The 17605-nt window shown below is 43.7% G+C and overlaps 1 protein-coding gene across 2 annotated transcripts in view; it reads left to right on the forward strand.

Moving 5' to 3' along the window:
* The window catches only part of PDE1C (phosphodiesterase 1C), a 537043-nt gene that overhangs the window by 468279 nt on the left and 51159 nt on the right, over nt 1–17605 (forward strand). For both annotated transcript variants that reach the window (XM_075557555.1, XM_075557556.1), the window contains 2 exons: nt 8925–9155; nt 13387–13464. In XM_075557555.1, the coding sequence (XP_075413670.1) occupies nt 8925–9155; nt 13387–13464 (309 nt within the window). The remainder of the gene's footprint in view (nt 1–8924; nt 9156–13386; nt 13465–17605) is intronic.

Consider the following 17605-nt stretch of genomic DNA (forward strand, 5'->3'; position numbering starts at 1 on the left):
GATACAATCAGGGTGGATCTCTAGTCTCCCAACACCATACCTCTAACTTCTTTTCTCAGTTCCAAGAATAGTGGGTGGGGCACGAGGAGCTTTGCTTTCCTTGCATATGTTCTTATCTTCAGATAAGAAGTTCAGGTTTGTAGTTTTCCTGTCTGTCATAGCACAGAGTACAAAACAAATCTTCTGAGATACAGAGAACTTGTAGGGGCACAGAAATTCCCTAAAGCAAACCTCCTCACCATTGAATCAGAAAAGTATTGCTTTTGGTCTATAAAGACTGGAATCATGTGTTTCTTGGGAGTTGTTCATACAGATATTAGTGTTTATGGAGCATATGATCAATATATACTCAGCACATGTAAGGGGGCTTCAAAATTTTAGGGAAAGTGGAATTAAGTGATAATGGGATTTTCCCACAATTTTTTTTTGTCTCGCATAATCTGGTCCTTCTGTGGTATAGGAAAAGAAGCAGCATGTACACACAGGTAACACAGGAATAAGGGTTATGGAGTGATGGTGCCTGATTTCAGGAAGGGGCATGGGCCTAGAGAGATCTGGGCTCTGAGAGAGGGACCTCCTCCCAGGCGGCTTTGTAGTGGTAAGCCTTTGACCACAGTCATTTCCATTTGATTGGAGCCCTGAGACTCTCCATCACCTCATGTGCTGTCAAAGTTGCACAGTGAATAAGAATGACTGGGGGCCGCGTTGATCATTTGAATGATGGTGTTGGTGAGGGACATCTGAAGTACCACGGACCGCCAGAAGAACCAATACACCTGCCTTGGAAGAAGTGCAACCAGAATGTTGCTTAGACGCTAGAATGGTGAAACAGCGCCTTACAGACTTTGCATATGTTCTCTAGAGAGACCAGTCCCTGAGGAAGGACATCATGCTTCGTAATGTAGAGGATCATTGAGAAGAAGGAGGCCCTTTAGTGAGACGGACTGATTCAGCGGATGCAACAGTAGGATGAAATAGAGCAACACCTGTGAGGAGGGGGCAGGGGTGGGGAGTGTTCACACTGTGGTACCCTGTGTCATTCTCAAGCAAATCAATTCAGCAACACCTCACAGCAGCCACATTGTGTGCCTACTGTCTGCAGGCTCTGTGCTCCGCGGCAGAGTTCAGAGATCAATAACAGATCCTTCTACTCCCAAAGCTCCTTGTTTCAAAGCGGGAGGAGGAGGGGTCCTAGACAGTGCTCTATAGTTTCTTTCAAAGGAAAACTGGGAGGTCATAGAACTTTGTTGTTGTCAACCAGCACCCACCATCCCTCAACTGTCCTGAGTGATGTATTCCCCAAATTTTGCCCTCCTGTTGTGAGCAAACATGAAAAAACGAGGCTGCAGGAAATGGCAGGCTCTGTCATTGTTGGTCCACGAAACATGAGGGCCCTGCTTTGAAGTGAGGGAGGGGCCTCACTGCTGGACTTCTCTTATTCAAAAGCAAACCACTGTCATCTGCACACCAGGCTGTTCACTGGCTGCTCATTCTGCTTGGGCCCAAAGGTTTACATTGATGGAGCATTTACTACACAATTTAGGGACAGATATGTACCCTGACCCATGGAGGGAGCCAATGAACCTCCCATATTTTAAAGTGTATACTTGACCGCCTATTCAAATGCCTCAGACATTTAAATTCTCCCCATTGGCAGGTGTCACCGCAGCGAGGGCAGCTAGCGCATCCTCCGGAAAGAAACACCCTCTTAGAATCCGTCACACTCGTCACATTTAGAACTGGAATTTCTGACGATGCACACTTTCAAGAGGTGCTTCAAAATAATCTTTTTTGCAATGATCTGGCTTGCGGAATTTGCTTTCTGAAGTCCCTTGCCCGAGGGCAGCACCGTACAGTTTCCTTTCCAGGGGAAAGCAGTCCCCTTAGCACCCCCAGCGCCTCTTGCCCCATGGGTCAATCCCAACATATAACAACCCTGTGTAGCGTGTCCAAGGCTGTAATCCTCCGAGGCTGTTCTCATCGTTCTCCCTTCCACCACTCCCATTGTCTCGTGGACAAATCCGGGGGCAAGTGGTGGGCGTGAGCCTCTGATACAATCCCGCAGTTAGCCCGCATGGGCATCTGTCCTCCTTGACCCTTTAAGCGGGATAGGCAAAGAGCTGCTGTTAGCTATATTGAAGATGGAGATATGTTTAAAGTTTCTCTCTCACTCATCCTGGCTAGACATGAAGGGATGGCAGGAATTCCATCCTGAAGAAGCATCTTCATTAGAAACGGGGAACCAGCCACACAGGATGGACAAAAGGACAGAGCCTGGGTTATGTGTATTTTGTGAATAGATAGTTTGATTGTCGGTGTGAATTTCAGTCAGTGGCAGAAGAGAGAATGGAATCACGACTTCCATTGTAATCTTGGACAAACCCAGGTGGGTTCATTGAGGCTCCGTTTAGGAGGTGATCAGGCCCATCCCAGAGCTGGTGCAGAGTACAAATAATTCCATCGCATTACTCCCTGATAGGTGGCTGCTGGTTTGTAAGGAAATTGGGAAAGCCAGTTAGAGATTCCAATACCACCTGAAAGAGCTGAGGGTAAAAATCTCTCCTGGAGCTAATATTGTGGAACCCTTGCCCCCTCCCACTAATGCTGTTGACTGGTGTTAATAAGAAAAGTAATCAGTGCCTGAGTTCCCAGCGGTGATCAGTGGAAACTTGATTGTCTGAGGGGAGGTTGCTCTTTTTTTCGTTCATAAAGGAGAACTTTGGTTTGAAGAATGCCGCTTCAATACCTCAGTTATTAAACTAATCGGAAGTGGGACCGAACCTAACACGTTTTGGTTTTATTAACCAACCTTATTTACAAAGTTAGCTAGACCAAAGCCCATGCTTGTTAGGCAAGATAAAGCCAATGTTCTTTATAGCTCTCCGAGCTGAAAAATCAGTATTTTCTAAAGATGTGTGGGTGTAGCACTTTGCCACTTTGATCGATATGAGCCAATTTCCACTTAAAATGGTATATTTTAAACATGTGTTTTCTGGTAGAGAAATGAGAGGTTACGTGTTTAGTTTGCAAACAATCGTCCTCCTGACGCAGGGGTGAGTGCTTGGCGCTTACCTACAAAGTTGGTGGTTGAAGGGTTTCAACCCCCCAGCTGCTCTTTGGAGTTAAAGCTCTGACAGTCTCCTGCTGAGAAGACTTCCAGCCCTGGACATCTTGCAGGGCAATTCCACTCCATCCTTTGGGGTGGCCAGGAGTTGGAATCAGTCTGACAGCAGAGAGTTTACTTTTCGGCCACACACACATTCTGTTTTAAAACTTAAAAGCACTGATGATCTTTTGAACTGTACATGGATGATATCACTCTTTTATGTACGTTTTACTATATTTCTGAGAAGGCACCAAAAATTCAAGGAAAAATGGAATGTAAGCAATGAAAGTTTTTCCACTTTTGGAAACCATCTTCCTCTAAGTAAAATTCCCCCTAAATTGGGATCTTACCATAATGTTTTCTGATGTTCTGGTTTTCTGCTTCTGTCTAGAACTCTTATCTTGAAAATTATATTTTTAGAAGATCTCATTTAAATGGTACATGGTATGGAATACCGTGGCTTAACTATTCTTCTGTTGCTGTGAATTTAGCATTCCAATTCTTCATAATTGTCTATAACAGGTAACATCCCTGAGTATATTTCTGATAAATTGCTAGATGCAGACTTCTTGTGTCAAATTAGACAAAAGATATTAAAGGCTCTTTATGTATGTCAGGAGGCTTCAAAAAGTCTGTGTGAAAAAAATCCATCACCTTTTATTTCCATTTTCCCACAACTTTTGTCCCCCTTGTACCATTGTATATCTCACGACAGAACCTATTTCTGCCCCCTTAGACTTATACTGGGCTGCGGAGTGAAATGCCAGGAACCCACCAGCTATTCTGTGAGGAAATGATAAGGCAGTCTAGAGATCTGCAGTCTCAGAAACCCTGTGGGGGAATTCTCGTCTGCCCTGTAGGGGTGCTGTACGCGTTGATTCAAAGGCAAGGAGTATGTGTTTGTCAACATGGGCGCTCATGATTCTTTTTAACCTTGCTGATGTTGTAAGTGTAAATATCTCATTCTGAGTTTTAGATTTGTTTCCATTGCCTTTCCATTGCCTTTGCATTTCCCCTTTTGTTATTCATATTTGGTTATTTATATTTTATTGTTAATTCATAATTATTCTTTATTCAGGATGTTAATTCTTCAGTTGATAAGATATCTAGTCAACTTTTTGAAAACCACCCAAATTTGTTTTGTGCCTTTACTTTGGGTCTTTTATTATATATCCTATTTTTATCCTACCAGAGGTTACCTTGAAGGTTTTTTGATTGAATTGAATTATAAGGATCTGATAGCGACTCATAGCTATACACACAGACGGTTAGGAATGCCCGGGACATTGCATCTAGTGCCTGAAAAGGTCTGTCTATACTCGCTACCATGTCTATACTCGCTACCATGGAGTCAATTCCAACTCAGAGTTGCGCTGGGGACAGAATAGACCTGCCTCTGTGGGCTTCGAGGCTACAAGTGTTTTGGGGAGCAGAAAGCATCGCCTTTTCCCATTGGTGGGCTTGAACTGTGTCATCAACCCAACGGGTACGCCACTCAGCCCCCAGGGCACATTCATATGTAGTGATTATATTAATGTTACACTCTATGTTTATATTCTCAGTAATTTTATACTCGTATGGAACCATATAAATGAACTGCATTGATACCAATGTTTTCTCATTGTAGGAAACTTTTATCTGTAATTTTACCCAGAAATAGAATGGAAACTGAACGCACAGCAAAATATCTTCCTCTTGGTTTATTTACTGTGTTTGTTTATCTGCGAACTTTTTTCTACTTATTTTAAGCAAGGCCACTTGGGGCACCCTAGAAAAGATCACACTAGTAACAGATGTTTCCAGGACACCGAGCTGAAACAGAAGTCAGGTAGCAACTTTGGAGAGCCTTACAGAGCCACCTACTGGAACACGCCATCTATACTCGAGTGTAAGCCTACCCGAATAGCAGCCGAGGCATGTAATTTCACCACAAAAACTGCATGGAAAATGTGCTGGGAAACTCGGCTTATACACGAGTACATATGGTAATTAGAAAGGACTCAAGACAGGCTCAGATCTGATTCGATTATGATGTCAGAATGACTGCCATTTATTCATTTACATATTTTATGGCCTGACGTCAACTCGAGTTGAGCAAAATCAAGTCGGCTTCTGAAATGCATTGCCCCCTTCTGGCTTTGATATCTTTTGCTCAATTTCCCATAGAAAATTGGTCTGACTCAGTTGTCAAGTGGATTTCTCGCTCAGATAATATTTTATGCTCTTTCGTAGCAAACCAGAATTTAACACCTTCAGATTTTATCAAAATCATTTCTATGCGGGGATATTTTTTCCCGAGATGTTGAAAGTTTGTCACGGACTTAGTAGCGATTCTGTGGGGTGGGTGGATGTGGGGGGAGGAGGGGGGGTTCTACATTATTTTACTTCCCATAAGGCCCTGAGTGAGAATGAATGCTTTTTCTCCTTGACTCAGTTTCCTGCTCGGTATATCAAGGACAGCCATCTTCTTTTATCTTCATTAGTAGTTAAGGAAACAACTTTTGCCCAGTGGTTAACCCTTTCAGACGAGGGCTTTAGCGTTTACAGACATTCTGTGTTTTATACTGAAGATGGAACATGTGCACATAAGGTCAGAGTGGCAGACAGGGTAGACCACCCCCAGGGGTAGCCGTGTCAATAAATCATCCATGAACACCGCGCGCGTCAGACGCGCTGGCACATCGCACTGATAAGCCCTCGGAATGCAGTGATGGAGGTGACACTTGGCCTCTAACCTCTGGCCACGAACGATGTGAAAAGCCCAATATGAAGATTTCCAGGACCAACCGCCTTCACCTGCAGTCTGCCTGAGAATACCCTCTCACCTTCATCTTCAGCGAGAACATCCTTCTTCTCTTCCGTGCTACTTTTCTGTAGCAGTCGGAAGACGTGCCATGCTATGTCTGCTTCTCTGTTGTTTTGTAAACACACAGCGTCGGCAATTGCAGGCGTGCCCGGTTGGGAGGTGCATAAGTGGCTTGAGTGCCGCTGTCCTTAGGCCCTGCTATGTCCACAGGCCCTACTATGCTGCACCCATTGCTGTTGCCCCGCATCAGTCTATCTTGTTGAGGGCCGTCCCTTTGCCGTTGACCCTCTCCTTGACCACGCATGTCTTTCTGCAGGAACTGAGCCCTCCTGAGCATGTGTCCAACGTGTGTGAGAGGACCTCTCGCCACCCGCACTGCTCAGGAGAATGCCGCCTATACTTCTTCCGCATAGATTTGTTGATTCATTTAGCAGCCCATGTTATAGACAGCATTCTTTGCCAATAACCATAATACAAATACCATAATTATTCTTCTTAAATGCTAAGTGACACACGTGTATACCTTAAAGCAGTGCTCCCCCCTGCCTCCCCAAGTGTGTGGTAGAATAGTTGGAGAGCATTTAAACTAAGCTTCTTCCCTTTCCACCCAGATAGGGTTTGTCTGAGGTGAGGCTATGGCCCGGTTTCAGATGACTAGATGGATCGATGAAAAATCCATACTATAGTAAGGGGAACATTCGAGCCAAGCAAATTTTAGGACAGGAGAATTAAAATGAATCCAGGGATCATAGAATTCCACAATAGTCAAGCTCAAAATCTTGAGGGTAAAAATGGTTAAGATGTCTGATTACTAAAGGAACGATTGGAGGGTGGAGTTAATTCAGAGATGCCTTCTCCACAAAGACGTGGAACAATTGTCTGAAAAACCAGCCGTTAAAAAACTATTTGAAACACAGTTCTAAGTTGCCATACATCAGATCTCCATGGATTCAAACTGCCTGACAGTAGCTGGTTTTCAAAACTTCATAAATATGTGACCTCGGACCAGATTTTGACTGGGCTCGTTAGTAGCTACAACAAAAGGAAGCAGGAGCAGATGTCTACCCGCCAGTCGGTCATTAGGTTAAAAGGAAACAAGAGAAAGGCTAGCTTCTGCGGGACTAAGACTCACAACACAAGGGAAGGGAAGAGGAGGCTTGATGATGAGGTGCAGGGCGTGGTTAGCACGCGGAGATAAAACCAGGAGGATGCTTTTCACAGGAGATACTGATGGCCCAACGAGGGCAACTTTGAGAGAGAATTGAATGCTGTGCAGGATGATGCTCCAGATTCTAAGATCGATTGGTTCATTAGCTGAGGTGCCCATTCATATGTGGGTGTTCTATAGTCCGGGCCCCCCAATGTATTTAAGCCCCGACAGGAACTGGACTCTGCCTGCACCTGGTGCTCTAACCACATCATCTGCCGCCAACTCCTTGCCAAGTTTGCCGTAACCATGCAGAATGACTCACCTTCCAGGGCCCTTCTTGCTCTCAGCCTCTGCATTTGCTGTTTCATTTGCCTGAAATCTCTCTTTACATGACTGCTTGGCCAGCTCTTTTGTCACTTAGGATCGAGGTAGAAAAATCACCTTTGCAAAGTAGAGTTTTAACCTCTTTTTCCGATGCTACCTCCCTCTGCTATGCTGATCGTGTTTCTCAGGTTTTCATTTTGCAAAGCACTTTTCAAGATCCGCAATTAGCATCAGGATTTGTTTACTTGGGCTGTAATCTGCGTGGCCCGCCGTTGGGAACCACTAGCAGCTCCTGGGTAGTAGGTCTGGGCTTTCTACTCCCTTAAACAGTTACAGCCTTGGAAACCCACAGGAGGTTGCTGTGAGTCAGCAGTGACCTGATGGCAGTGAGCTTGGTTTGGTTTTGGACCTAGAGTGAGACATATGCTTGGTTTTATATATATGGGGGAAGGGCTCAGCAAACAAGGGGAAGATTCTCAGTGAGATAGATTGACACAGGGGCTACCACAATGGACACTAGAATAACAGGGATTGTGGGAATTGCGTGCGGGAAATGTTTGCTTTGTTTTGGGCACACATGGTCTTTGTGGGTTGGAGTCCACTAGCTAGCACCTGACACCACCACCAGCACCGACTGCCTCATTCTGCAAAGTTCGCTGCTGCAGCCCCTGTGCTTGGAGCTGTAGGGGTTCAAAACTGTTAGTGGAACGAACAAACCAGGATCTTCCCATCTTTCTAATTAGACTACGTTTCTGTGAAGCACCGAGTCAGACGTACCCACCAGCAATGGATTTGGAAATAATGTCGACACCCTGCCATCAAAGAGATGGATAAGAACCAGGATACTAGTCCGAACCCAACGCCAATTCTTATCCGTGGTCACAGGGAAGCCCATAGTTTGTGTATCTTAATTATCTTTTCCTTTTTAAGTCCACAGCAGTAGCCTGAAACCATGCTACTCTTGGGGTGGTTACCTCACCTGAATTTTGGGGTTTGAATCAATTGTATGTGATTAAACTCCAGGCCCTCAGCAAACTTATATATAGGTCCAATTCTGCCTGCTCTTAGGCAAGTTTACAATTTTTCTGAGCCTTGATTTCCACACCTGTAAATAGAGTTACAATTGTAGTAGCTTCTTCATAAGATTATTTTGATAATGAAAGAAAATAATTCCTGAGAGCACTTAGCATGATCCCAGGCTTATAGGATGCATTCAGATGCTACCAGCAATAATAATTATGTCATTTATAATATTAATTCATTAATGATTATTATGATGAGTTTCTCCATACTTGAAATGCCATTATCATGAAACCATTTCATTGATTTCCTAAATACTTATGCCAGTCTGCCTTAAATTCATCAAAATTATGTGAAAAACACTAGTAAAACCTGGGGCCACTATAGGTCCCTGTGCAGACATGTGTGTGTGTGTGTGTGTGTGTGTGTGTGTGTGCGTATTTCAATGAAGTAATTCTCCTAATGCCATGACCTCTTTTCACCTCTCCTGTGCCTTTATTCACTTGCCGTGAGCGCAGAGGAGAAGGCCAAGAAGGAAGCAGAAGAGAAGGCTCGCCTGGCTGCAGAGGAGAAGCAGAAGGAGCTGGAAGCCAAAAGCCAGACCGAAGACGTCCCCACTGGTGAGACTGAGAAGAAGACATCCGGGGAGGCCAAGAGCCAAGTAAATGGGACTCGCACGGGCAAAAGTGACAACCCTCGTGGGAAAAACTCCAGAGCTGAGAAGTCGTCGGGAGGAAAGCAGCAAAATGGTGAGTTCTCAGTCACAGTCAGGTGGATTGTGCCCTGCTCAAAGGCCGGGGGCCACGGTCGCTTGGTTGTCTGGTAGACTTGGGCCCAAATCACAGGTTTGGCTCTCAATTCTCGGTCACCATGGTCGGCTTTCTGAATCTTCTACTGTCTCTGTAGAATGTACATTATCATACCTGTCCCATACCTCCTTGTGCATGTTACCTAGCACAACTATCTCTGTAAAATGCACATTATAAGACCTACTCACAACGTCTGAGCCCTGCCTGGTAGTACTGTCCTACAGACGTTGGACTGCTTACACACAAGGTAGGCGGCTCGAGCCCACCAGCCTTGGGGGACAGATGAGGCTCTGCTCCTGTACAACCCCAAAAACCCAACCTAGGGCCTCTCTGAGTGCAAATGGATCCAATGTGTGTGTGTGTGTGTGTGTGTGTGTGTTAGGTTTGGTTTTATGCACAGCATAGGTCTCTTGTGAGCCCTTAATAAAAATCATGGTAATAATAGTTAATAATGTGTCTTGGCCATGCACGAGATTATGTTTTACGATTCTTCTGTATGTTGTCAGTGGCTGGTGTGAGCAGATGAGCTACTTCAGAGACAGACGCTAGCTCATGTGCTGCACAGCCTCTGTAAATGGTAACGTGTGGCAAGTTCTCAGCATAACATTTCCACCGTTATGATCCGTGTGTATCAGACTTCTAATCAGAAGACACAGCATTCATAAGGATACTAAAAATATGATGTCGACACCATTACCCTGTTCTAAGAACTTGCCATGTAGCTTGTTCAGGTAACCCTCATGCTCACCCTGGAAGAGGGGCGAGGAAACTTTTGAGATGGAAGGGCCAATCCTGTCCCTCATAACAATTTAAAAACTAATTCAAGAACCAGAAATGTTTACAAACAAGGGAAATTGCCATGATCTGAAAATGAAACTATGGCGGTTTCATCTTCATGTTCAGTTTCATTTCCGAGCCACGTGTCCCTACCGAGAGGACTGCACATGGCTCGAGAGCCGCAGTTTGCCGGCCCAGGCCCTAGGCAGTAGGGAAGGCTGTTGGCTGAGTCTGACCAGTCCCTCGGTTGGTAAAGGTAGCACCAGACTCAACCCAGGCAGCTTGGTTTCAGCGACTGCTCCTGATCACCACACAGAGCTGCATGTATTGAGCGCGTGCGTTCAACACGCTTCAGGTTAGACTTTTCCATGGTTGTCCCACCAGGCATCTTGTTTAGAAATACTTTTGAACACCCAATACGCACTGGCAATGTGATGGATACCGCGGGTCCTATTGTGGACAGATGTTGTGCCTGTGCCAGAGACGCTCCACCCTTGAATAAGAGAGGGATACAAGCAGCTGTGATACTGTGAAGGAATGGTTGTTTGCGGCACTGAATGAACACCCAGTAGAGGCACAGGCACTAAACTTGGCTGGGATTCAATGGGAGGCTAGTCAGGAAAATTACATGAAGAAGTGACCTACAGGCCACGCAAGACTGTTGCAGACGAAACACATTCCAAGGCCCAGAAGCAAGAGAAAGGCAGGCTGCTCACGAAGCCCAAAGAGGTTCAGGGTGGCTGGACATGAAATGGGGGCAGTGGGTCGGATGAAAAGGTGGGGCTAGGAAGCTGTGCGTGGCCAACTCCTTCTCCAACTAAACTATGCCTTCCCAAAAGGGGAGCAGGTAAGGTTAGGGAGAATGTGTTCTCGCCTACTTCTGACATTTCAGAGATTGTGTTACAATATGCTTTTTCAGGGGCAACAGAAGTAATGAGGAGAAGGTATCCCCCCCCCACCTGGTAAGCATACGAACCCCCACCATGTATTGTGCCAGGCATTGTCCATTTATAAGTTGTAATGACTCTATCAGGCACATATACTTGTTCCCATTTTTAAAAACCAAGAAATAGAGTAGTTAAATGACTTGCTTAAGAGCGAGCAACCACTGATAGGAACTCTCAGGTCTCACTCAGTTCTATATCAGGACAAATCCCATAGGATTTGGGTTTTTACAAGTATACACATCGCCATATTTCTTTCTTAGATTGGCTGTGGGTTTGAACCATCAACCTTGGGGTTAGAAGCACAACACTGAACCCATGGTACTTCCAGTGCTCCTCCCCTTACCCCCATCACTTCAATAAAATCATCACCAGGCTTAGTGTATGGGCTCTTCAAAATTGAGAGCTGGTCAGGCATGACCCATGGTCCATAGTTCGTCATCCTCTGGTCTTGTCAGCGAGAGAAACCAATGGTTACAAACAAGCCCATCACAATGAAGTTAGGAATTCTCCCAGGATGGTGTATGTTTCGCCACCTCAGAGAGGGCTGAGGTGGCAACCATTATTTTAAAGACAATTCAGGGGCAGGTGTGAAGGGAGCAATCCAGGAGACTGAATACCCGACTGGGCTGGGTTGACATCTTTGTTTATTACCCAAAGTCTCCTTTGACAGTCTACTATTTCCCTTAAAAATGAAGTATTTATTAAATGAGAGGTGGGAAAAGAAATCAATTGAAAACAATAATAAGAACAGCTAGTGGTGGTTTGGGTCTGTGGTACAGCTGTCTAATTAAATGATTTATTACTGCACCCAAAGGCTCTGTTGTTTCCACTGTTTATTGAATAGCATCTCCCATTGGCCATTACTCCACATAGAATGCCTGGAAAATTACCTAATGGGTTCTCTTCCAAGAACAGCATCCAACAGGCGTGTGTCCCTGTCCCTGTTCCTTCTTTGTGTGTCTCCCAAGAACGTGCCAGGGTGGAGCTCTGAGGTTTGGTCTGCTATCAGCGGTGATGAGCTTTCCTTAGCTGGGCTGTAGGGAAACTTCCTCCCTCTCCCTTTCCCAACCCTGACTGAGGAGAAGGCAGTCTGCCACCCTGCAGGCTGCCATCTATGCAGCACACTGGCCCGCGTCTGTCTGCTGACTTCTGGAAGACGGGCTGGTCTTGCTGCAGCCGAGGGCTAAGCCTCAGTGCACAGCAGCCTGGAAGGTGTGAAGCTGCGTGCATGAGGGGCACCGAGGCTCCTCTAGGGAAAGAGCATCAGTTTCTCTAAGGAAGTAGCCTCAGGCATGGTTCAAATATACGTTAACGCATGTTTTATTGTCTATAAATACTCAGTTTCTTAGATGCTCCTGGGACCAGCCTTGCCAACTCCTTGGTTCCCTCAGAAGTTGTTCTATTCTTTTTTTCTGAAATGAAGTTGTTAGTCACTGTAAGGACGGTTGCAAAACCCGATAAACATTGTGAATGGCACTGAATTGGACATGTAAAAAATGGTGAAAGGGTAAATAAGAGTTTTGTGGTATATATCTGTGTGTGTGTGTGTGTGTGTGTGTGTGTGCAGCTACATTGCAAAGAGAATTTTGTGTCTTGTACCCTTTAAAATGTTTCCTCCACGGTGATGAAGAGCATGAGCTCAAAGTGTGGCCATCGCTCCGTGGTGACACATGGGATTATGCTGGAACTGAACACATCGGTAGAGGGTATCGTCGTTACAGGGTCATCGTTTGGTGACTTCCTCAAAATCCCCTTTCTGGAAATCATGATTTTAGCCTGGTTTCTGCCATTGGCCAAGTTGGATACAAAGAAAAATAGTAACTCATGGAAAGGCGTCACAAGCTGTCACACACCATTAGAGTTCTATAGTGTCTGAGCCAACTCATTTATTTTGAAAGCCACAGCAACATCATAACTCGATAGGCTCATTACTTAGGATACCAGTGATAGCTACGTTTTAGAATAACTGCCACTGAATGGCATGCAGGTCGCATTCGGCACTGCATTTACCGTACATTCCTTTCCCCTCATGCTGGGTCTGTAAGGTGGGTATTGGCATGCCTACTTTATATGTAAGAACACAGACATGCAGGAAAATGAAGTAGCTATTAATTGATGGAGCTTACATTTATCTCAGGTGTTTCCTTCCTCCACAGCCTACCATGAAAGCTGAATTACTTTTCTTGGACAATAAATATCATTGACTAACATACAGTCCTGTTAAATAGACCTTTTCAGCCTTAACTTTTGAATCATGTCTGTATTTTAGAACCTAACATACGCGACCACACAAAATATTTACACGTAGACATTATTCCTAATGACTATAAAACTATGCTCCATGTACCCATATGCACGGATATAATTTGCCTCGACAAGCTTAAGGCTATTTATAACTCCTTCCTCAGCTGGGTACATGTATTATTTGTCATGTTTATTGCTTTCAGGTGACGTGAAAGATGGTAAAAATAAGTCAGACAAGAAGGATCAATCTAATGTCGGAAATGATTCCAAGAAAACAGATGGTAAGTGTATCATTCTCATTACATTTTTCCATAAAATATGCAACATAATGCAAACTTGCTAGAATTACACCTAAAATTGAAGTCAAGGTCCTCAATGTATCCTCATATTATATCTTGAAAAGCATGTCATTTGCAAAGTATCATTTATTATCCTTTTTTCCAATAATTTATGAATTGTTGTAGCTTTTCTTCCCACCATGCTTTCTCTGTCACAAGCTCTGTCTGCACTCTTTGTTGCCCCACTTTTACTTTTCCGATTCATCTTTAATTAAGGTTGACTCTGGACTTACTCTTGGTAAAAAAAAAATGGGATAACAGATATGGCTAAAATATTTTACAACTGCTTATTATGATTTTTTTCAGAGGGACTGGGAACATTTTGGCTTTCACTTTTAACATCTTTTGCCCTGAACGGATTAGTAATCGTGGCCAGAAGCAGAGGGCACGTGCAGGGATATTTTTATCCCTTTTACGAAAAAACATTGCACTCCAGTGAAACGTTTCATGAGCCAAAATGGCATAAAACGAAGAAGCAATTGCCATTAATTTGCATGGGAGACATTTTTGAGCATCCTCAGGTCCCCTCAGAGTCACCTACCAACTCAAACCAAATAGCTCTAACATATGAGAAGGGCTTCCCAAAGTTTGCGGAAAAATTCCAGTCTTTGAACTCCTTTTTCCCCGTGAACGTTTGGAAGGCCCCTTGTTGAGTGGTTATAGGTGCACTTCAAAGGGATGTAATGCTGAGATGTTGAGCGTAGTTCCCACAGTTCCTGCTGCCACTTTAATCACCTACTGCAAAACCAATGCTGAAAGGATCGTTTCATCGGCTTTCATAAAAGCAAAAGTCCTTTGGGAGTGTGGGGGGCCGGGAAGGGCGTGGTTAGGAAAAACAGGTACTAATGTTAGTCTTCCATAAAAGTGAACTTGAGAAGAGCAGGGTGCCTGCGCTGGGATGTTCTCCGAATGCTGGAGGACCTGCGTGGTTGTGGAGTACGGTTTGGCCAGCAAGAGCAAGTCGTAAGGGCTTGAGGTAACTCTCCCAAATGAAATTAAGATGAGCCTCTTTTGCCATGTGCTTCTTGAGTATTGATTTTACTTTTCATAAGCAGCCCTTTAAGCTTTCTTAAGTCTGAAAACTCAAATGATATTATCTCCAAACTTTTAATTTACTAGATCCAGAAACTTTCCCTCACTTTTTTTTTTTTACATAAAATAGCATCGTTTCTGTTTAACATGGCTCATTCCTAGTCATTCATTCATACCTGTCCATGACATTAAGTTAAAATGTACTTTCCTAAGGAGTGGGATTTTTAGGAGTCCTAGACTTCCTTTGAATCCCTACTCCCTGGAGACATAGTACCTGTTGCTGACGAGTCTCCAGAGAGCTTGGGGAGAGCAAATGCTGGGTCATCAGGTTGAGGAATAAGAAGATACCGGAGCCCAGTCCTCACCTGGTTGTTAAAAGAGACGTGGCCTCTATAGCTTCAATCCTTAAGTTACTGTAATATGCTCTTTCTTTGTATGTGTGAAGTCAGTTCTCAAACCTTTCCTTTTAAGACCATTCAAACAATTCACTCCAGATGTTTTATTACATACTACCGAGGGTGCATACACCTGCGATTTTTCACGAACGTATTTATGCTAACGGAACCTCTTACCTTCTCTTAATGATTGTAGCTAAGCATTGTTACACAAGACAGAATGCACTCCAACATGACAACATTCCCTGATGGCTAGGCTTGTTCAAATACTAAAAGTTCTTTGTCATACATCATTAGACTCATGTTGATGCCAGATGGGCCCGAAAGTGTCCATGGAGTAACATGGTGGCGCGCAGCACGCACCAAGCTAGGCGTCACTCCCTGATGGAGATCACTGCTGCAGCAAGGGCAGAATGAACCGTATCCCAAATCCGTAAGGTGGGGCTTTGACTCTTGTTGTGTTTTGTAGTAAACATGGTGCCACAAATACCTGCCATACGTTTGCCTTGTGGACGTAAGTCATGTTAATTTCATAAAGCCCTTCAACAGTACGTGTACCCTTTTAACTGAATTGCTATCAAATATCTAAAATGAATTTCAAGGGGAGGGGAGCGTGACAGTGAGCCAGGTATTGTATTCTATTGTACAGATAAGGATAGAGCTTGATGGCTTGGTGATGGGGGTTCTTGCTTTCAGGCTCTAGTAAATAAAGGAGAGGCATTCCCTGTCTCATCTGTCTCTTTCCCCCTCCATAACACCAGCATTTCCCTGCCACAAGTGGGGCCTGCAGTGTGCATATCCTTTCAAGTTTGTGCAGAAACATGATTCTGGTCAATTGTATCTTTTAATTTTATTGACTGACCGACGTGCCATCCCTCATCACTGCCGCTTTGTTGTCATCATAAGACGTTTGTAACTTGTACTCTCTTTGTCTGAAACTTTGGCAGATCTAAAGTGAATTCTTAGAGGCATATATTAGAGAATACCTCCCTCCCCCACCCCACACATTTGGTAATTAGTCATCTACTTTAAAAAGCAATTTAAATGACCTCTGTATATCAGTAGATATATATTAATTTAAAAAACAAGAGAAAATAACCAGAAATTTTAAACATTTCTTTTTAATGGCTCTTATTATATCTGGTGACTGGAGGAAGTCAATTTACCTACTTTTAATGCCGTATGTATAACTCTGGGAAACCATTGGTGACTCTATACTTTGGGGAAGGAGGATCCAGGCACACTTCAAGGCCCAGTTTGATCAAACCCACTATGGTTCACGGTTGTAGCCTGGTGCGCATTCAGAGGGAAACCAATGGAAATGGTTTCACAGTTGTTCATCCCATACTTCCATGAGCTGGGACACATACAAAGAGAAGCAGAGTGTGCTGAAAGGGGAAATTACATCCTGGTATAATGAACACACGCAGCTGAACATTATCTCTGTCAGGCCACTGAGGTGCTATTTAGTACCCCATAGCACTAATTTTCTAACTGACTTCAAAGAATGAATGTCCTTTGAAAGTACCTTGCTTACTCCTAGGGAGAAATATACCGACATAAAGAGGTCTAGGTCTCTGAGCCAAGATTCTCATGGTGCTTAAATGTTGTCTGCTGTCTTTGAGTGGTGCTATGGGCTGTATGCTACAAACAGGTTCTTTTGACTGGGTTTCTAGTCCTGTTTATAGCAACATAATTTCTTGGACTTGCCATCATTTATTACAGTTGTCCAGAAGCAGAAATTACTCTTCACTTCACTTGACCACCGTATATTAACAGAGAGGCAGGAAATTTTCAACTTTTGTGTCTCTCAAAAGGTTAATTATAATTAGGCCAGCAGTGTTATTAGCCAAACCCCAGGAAGTGAGTTCAGCAGGGGTTTCTCTGTCATCGGGAATTGCGATGATGGTGGATGTTGGCCCATGAAATTTAAAAGTCAGTTGTGAAGAGTGAAAAAGGTGAGCAAAGACAATCTGTCACAGTACACTTTTTCCAATGAAGGAGCAACAAGAACGGTTTGCTTTCCAATCTGAAGCAACAACAATAAAGATACTGGACAACAGGCATAATATAATTGTCTTCCGTACTAATGGGGACTTAATCATTTAGGATAAATGCTGCTCATTTGCAACCTCACAAATCTTAAAATCCCTGAGTATCGAGTATGTATCAAACAAGTATCAAGGTGTTTTCAAATAATTTAATTGCACCCCACAATAAAATCCACTATAGATTAAAGCACAAGCTCAGAATATAGAAAAACATTTATCATCCAACGAGGTAAAATTCACATTGCTTGAAATCCATTCAATGATTATTTGATATGTAATGAAGAAAGAAAGTACTGCTTTGCTTGTGCTGCAAAGGACTCGTGGACTCTGAAGTGAATAGTTATGAACATGCTTGATTTGGTCTGCCAATTTCCTGAATATGTTCTCCACGTACCCTGGCACGTTCCTTTGCCAACTGGCCATTCAGTTGTTTTCCTCTCCTGGGAAAAAAAAAACAAAACAATCAAACTAAAAAACCTACTTAGAAAAGTCAAATCCTAACATAAGGTTTATTGGAAGCAAAAAAAGAGGGGAGGTAATTAATGATTTGTGACCTTAAGTTTGGATATCTTAATAAACCTCTCTCTACACTTGAGATGAACTTAC

The sequence above is a fragment of the Tenrec ecaudatus genome, chromosome 9, assembly GCF_050624435.1.
Source record: "Tenrec ecaudatus isolate mTenEca1 chromosome 9, mTenEca1.hap1, whole genome shotgun sequence".
In the NCBI taxonomy this organism is placed as follows: Eukaryota; Metazoa; Chordata; class Mammalia; order Afrosoricida; family Tenrecidae; genus Tenrec; species Tenrec ecaudatus.